Raw genomic sequence first — 4,839 nt, 5'->3', positions numbered from 1 at the left:
AGTCTGGGCCTCCCTTCTGAAGCTGCTGCCCCCGCGACCCGACCCCGGATAAGAGGAAGAAAATGGATGGATGGATTTTGGTAGAAACAGAAAAGAGACAAATAATAAATCATGCAAACAGAAATTACTGAGCTCATTTTAATTTATCATGCGATTAATTAATTTATTGCTTTTTGCGACAGGCGTACATAGTTTATAATTAAAATGAGTTATCAGGTGTATGAAGCAGCTGCTTACAGGACGGTTCTTTCATCGATTAAAATGACTAAATGGGAGATTTAACAGTAAAACATTTTTCTGACTCATCCAGTCTGAGGTTTTATTTGTGCTCTTTGATTAAACGTAAAATAGTATTATGATTGGTTTTTAGAACAGTATTCAGGTAAAGATCAGTAAAACAGGACTTTATTTTCATTCTGAGCGTGTTTTATAAATATTTAAATTGTCCTGGTAACTGCTTCTACTCTAACACTGTAATCCTGTTTGGATTTGGTGTTAGATTCAGGATGTTAGACTGAGGCATGTTAACCTCACTGAAAAGTATGTGCAGTGTATATACTTGCAGTTTTAAACAAAATGTTAACTTGTATTAATTTGTCTTTATGCTTTTCTATATACTTCATAAATGTACAGTCACTAAATGTCATTATCTGCTGCTTCTGACATAATTAACCTTTCCCCTAGACCTTATAACAAAAAACAAAACAAAAAAGTAAATAAGCAAATAAATGCAATAAAAATATGAAAATAAAACTTTTTCCTTCTCTGGATCACGGTAGTTTTATACTATGACTATGTAATAAAGTGTTAGCTAACTACAGTTTGTTAGATGTTGGTTTAAAAATATGTTTTCTGTATGTTAAAATCTTGCTACAGTTGAAGAATGTTTTCTGCAAGCTACGTGTTTTGAAATCTCTAAATGATTTTGAATGAACTGGTTATGTGTAAGTATGGCGCCCCCTAAGGGACACAAAGGATCTTTTATTTTTCTATTGCTTTCCCTTGCAGTAATAATGTATTTAGTGTTCACCTTGCACACTGAAGGCTTTTCTGCTGAAATTTAAGGTTGTTAGAAGAATTTGAAATGTGTGCTATTGTCTTATTTATGATATATGAAGTTTTGCATATTTTCCTTTAGGATACAAAAAAACCACAAACTGATGTGCAAAATGCCGGAAGCAAAACAGAACAAACCTGGTTTTCCATAAATGCTTTAAAACATAAACACAACAGAAACTTTGTGTAAGAAAGAAAAAAAGAAAGGAGACATAGAGACTATTTAGATTATTTTCACAGAGTAAAGCCTCCATCTGATGACAGTTTTGTTTGTTGAGTCTTTCTGGTTAATTAATAAAGATCCATTTTTATGTGCAGTCTCATATCCTGCTACTTATTTTTCAACCAAAATATATTAAATAAATTTGAAGCCCAGTTAATAGATCAATTTTAATCCCTTGTTTGCACTAAAAAATAAATACATTTTCACTGAGGATCTTTAAACGTGTACATGCATGCTGTTTGGAATTATCACTATGCAAAACAGTCCATTTGCATAGTTCATGTGAAGGAAAGCAATAAAAAAAAATAAAATCCTGGCCTAGGGGAGTTTTATATGCAAAACATTCTTGAGTCAGATTTTTTTTTAAGTATTCCAACTGAAATGTTTTTCATTAACAACTTTTATTAATAATCACATAATAGTCTTTTCAGCACTGAGGTCTTTATCTTTTGTCTGTTCCTGTGTCAACATCCTGCACAGTAGCTTAGTGATGACGGAGGCTAACAGGAGGTTAGGATCCACAAAGGGTGACTTTTATCAGTTCAACACAAAGACATGAGAGACGAGCAACAGAGCAGAACCTTCAGGAGCTTTTTAACCTGATCTGCACGTCTTTGAAGGGAACCTCAGCATGTAGAGACGTAACATTCAAACTCCACATACAAACCAGTTGCATGTGTCTTTGTGTTTTTATTTGTTCAGTATTTGCTTAAATTTTGCATGTTGAACAATTTGTCTTTAACTGAGTGAGATTCTCATGTTAAACAAAAATGAGGTAAAGTATTTTAATGCTGGGCTAAAAGTAAAAAGTATCAGAGTATCATATGGTCTGTTCAAATGATCCATGTCATCACACCTGCTGGGCTGGTTTGTGTAGACAATGAAAAACAGCAGATGGTACATTTTAACAGCATCAACAAACCTTTATCCTCCCTTATCTTTTGTTATGATCAGAATCAAAGATGAATGAAAGTTAAGACAAACTGTAGAATTGAAAAATAACCGCCAAAAAAATGACAGTTGATGCTGGGAAGTAGAGTTTGTGTTTTATCTCAGCCACGCCTCTGTGAAGAGTAACTGGGGCCATGTTGTTTTCTGGCACATGCGTTCAAGGACAAAGACAGCTGATGAACCTTTTTATCACATCTTCCAGGACGGACAAATTTAAGGCTGTTATTTTTTTATAATTAAAGAAAAGAAGAAGGAACAACAGAAATAATAACTTTAAAATACCAGTAAGTTTCATTTTGTTCTCTAAAACATCTTTTTCTTTCTTTGTAAACTTTCTATTATTTGTTTTCATGACTGAGTTTTTTGTTAATTTTAAAGAAGTGATTAAACTCGGCTTTAGCTGGAATCAATAATCAATTTATTAAAACTTCCCTTGACGATATTAATTATTTTTTGCCAGAATAAATGATCAAACCTATTTATTCTGCACATTCAGTAGCTGCTAAGAAAACAAAATGTTCTTATAAAGAAAATTATTACTCTGTCAGTATATGTATATAATGAAACAATGCTTAAACACATTCTTCTTTCTGAAATACATAAATATTTGTATGAAAAACTTTCACCATCTGTTAGACAGGAAGGTAATAAAAGGCATCGGGTATTGTGACTTTATGCCTTTAAACCACATATTTATTTTGAAAAATAAACATTTTGATGTGTTTAGTTCAGACATAAACTAAAGTGTGATTAAATACAGGTTGTATGTCATGTGGATGGTTAAATGGATTACATTTGGGGTTTTTTCCCCCTCAAAACTCAGACAGGCGTCCTGCGCTGAAGACCAACTAGAATCCAATAATCTTCACTTTAAAGGTGAACAATATTCCAGTCTATTTTATTCTTGTTTAAACAACATTATATCACAAACAATATTTACCCATAATGTTGTAAATCTCTTAAATGCTGCTCAGCTTTTCCTTAATCCTGTTATAAATACTATGATCAACTGTATTCTCTTAATTACTGTTTTTTAATCTCACCCATTTCCCACCATAATCTATCCTCTTTTATTCTTATTCAGCTTTTTGTAACTATTTTAAACAAAATGATTTATATTTATATTAATCTTTTCCTGTGGAAACGTCTGAGTTTTTCATGTTGTTTAAAGATGTTTTGTTTCTTTTTGGTGGCAGAGTTGTGAAATAATTACAACCATTGTGAAATGTATAAACGTTAATGCAAGAGGAAGTCTTTCACAGAGGAAGTAGGTGGTGCAACGGACCAATGTGTTGCAATAAATTTAAAGTGGTAGTGCAGACCTCTCTGTGCACTTCACATGTAAACAACTAGAAAAACAGAAGAATATTTATAATCTGTACTAAATATTGTTAAACTTCATTCATGTCATATTGTTGTTTCATTTAACCTTCATCACACTTTCACACACAAAAAAAGTAAGTGCACCTGTAAAATGTCCCACTTTGTGATGACCTACAGATGCAACCAGAAACTGTAAAAATCTCATTTTCCTCTTCAACCTGCACTTAAACTCAGTTGTAAAAAAAATTGTAAAATATTTCTGTTCTTCTGCAGCAAAACAAATGTCTGACCGCAGGAAGAGACGGAAACCTGCAGCAAAGACCAGATCACCTGGAGATCACGCAGTTTGGTAATTATAGCTGTGACATGAAATGTATCAAGTGTTATTAGCTTAAGAAATACAACTTTAAACAAGCCATAAATCTCCTGTATGTCTTGTATCATAATATGGGTGTAGTTTAATTAAAAGAGCATAATTTAATTAATTCAATGTCCTTACTTTGATGTCAAATCTTAAGCGCTTTTGCAGTGCAGCTTCTACTGCAAATATCTTACTGCACTTAAAATAAAACCAAACTAACTGATAAGTAACTTTCCAACTAAACAGATGAGCCTTTTTTAAGTCAATAACTCTTTAATGTTGATGAAAATGTACTAATATTAGTCCTATTGACAAATTATTTCACTTGTAACATCTGAAAAGTTTCTTGTAATAAGTGAAATAATCTGTCAAAGGAACAAGAACTTGTTCATCAACATTAAGGAATTATTTACTTAAAACAAGATCATTTATTTTGCTGGAAAGGTACTTATAACTTAGTTTTGACTTATTTTATGTGTACTGATATATTGGCTTTAGAAACTGGACCAAAATTACTTGGTAAAATGTTGTGTTTTTACAGTGCATTATCTCCTTTTTGCAGAGCAAATCTGCCTTGCAAATGTAGTCAAATATTTTTTTCATAATTTCATGCCTCAAACGTCTCGACATGAGGTGTGATAAAACTAACTAGAAAATGCAAATCTTGAGAACATTTTTTTTCTTTTGCTGCACAGTGGTGCAGTTGGTAGAGCTGTTGCCTTGCAGCAAGAAGGTTCTGGGTTCGATTCCCAGCCCCGGTCTTTCTGCATGGAGTCTCCATGTTCTCCCTGTGCATGGTGGGTTTTCTCCAGGTACTCCGGTTTCCTCCCACAGTCCAAAAACATGACTGTCAGGTTAATTGGCCTTTCCAAATTGCCCCTAGGTGTGAGTGTGTGTGTGCATGGTTGTGTGTCCTGTGTGTCTC

General features: G+C 33.1%; 1 protein-coding gene across 1 annotated transcript in view; it reads left to right on the top strand.

Annotated features, from left to right (window-relative positions):
- LOC103460922 (uncharacterized) overlaps positions 1-518 on the top strand; it is an 8,850-nt gene extending 8,332 nt beyond the window's left edge. Inside the window, exon 8 of the mRNA XM_008403236.2 lies at positions 500-518. Coding sequence (XP_008401458.1) covers positions 500-518 — 19 coding nt within the window. The remainder of the gene's footprint in view (positions 1-499) is intronic.
- Positions 519-4,839: the final 4,321 nt, after the last annotated feature.

Source organism: Poecilia reticulata, unplaced genomic scaffold (assembly GCF_000633615.1).
Source record: "Poecilia reticulata strain Guanapo unplaced genomic scaffold, Guppy_female_1.0+MT scaffold_341, whole genome shotgun sequence".
Lineage (NCBI taxonomy): Eukaryota > Metazoa > Chordata > Actinopteri > Cyprinodontiformes > Poeciliidae > Poecilia > Poecilia reticulata.
This window is presented reverse-complemented; position numbering and strand designations above follow the sequence as displayed.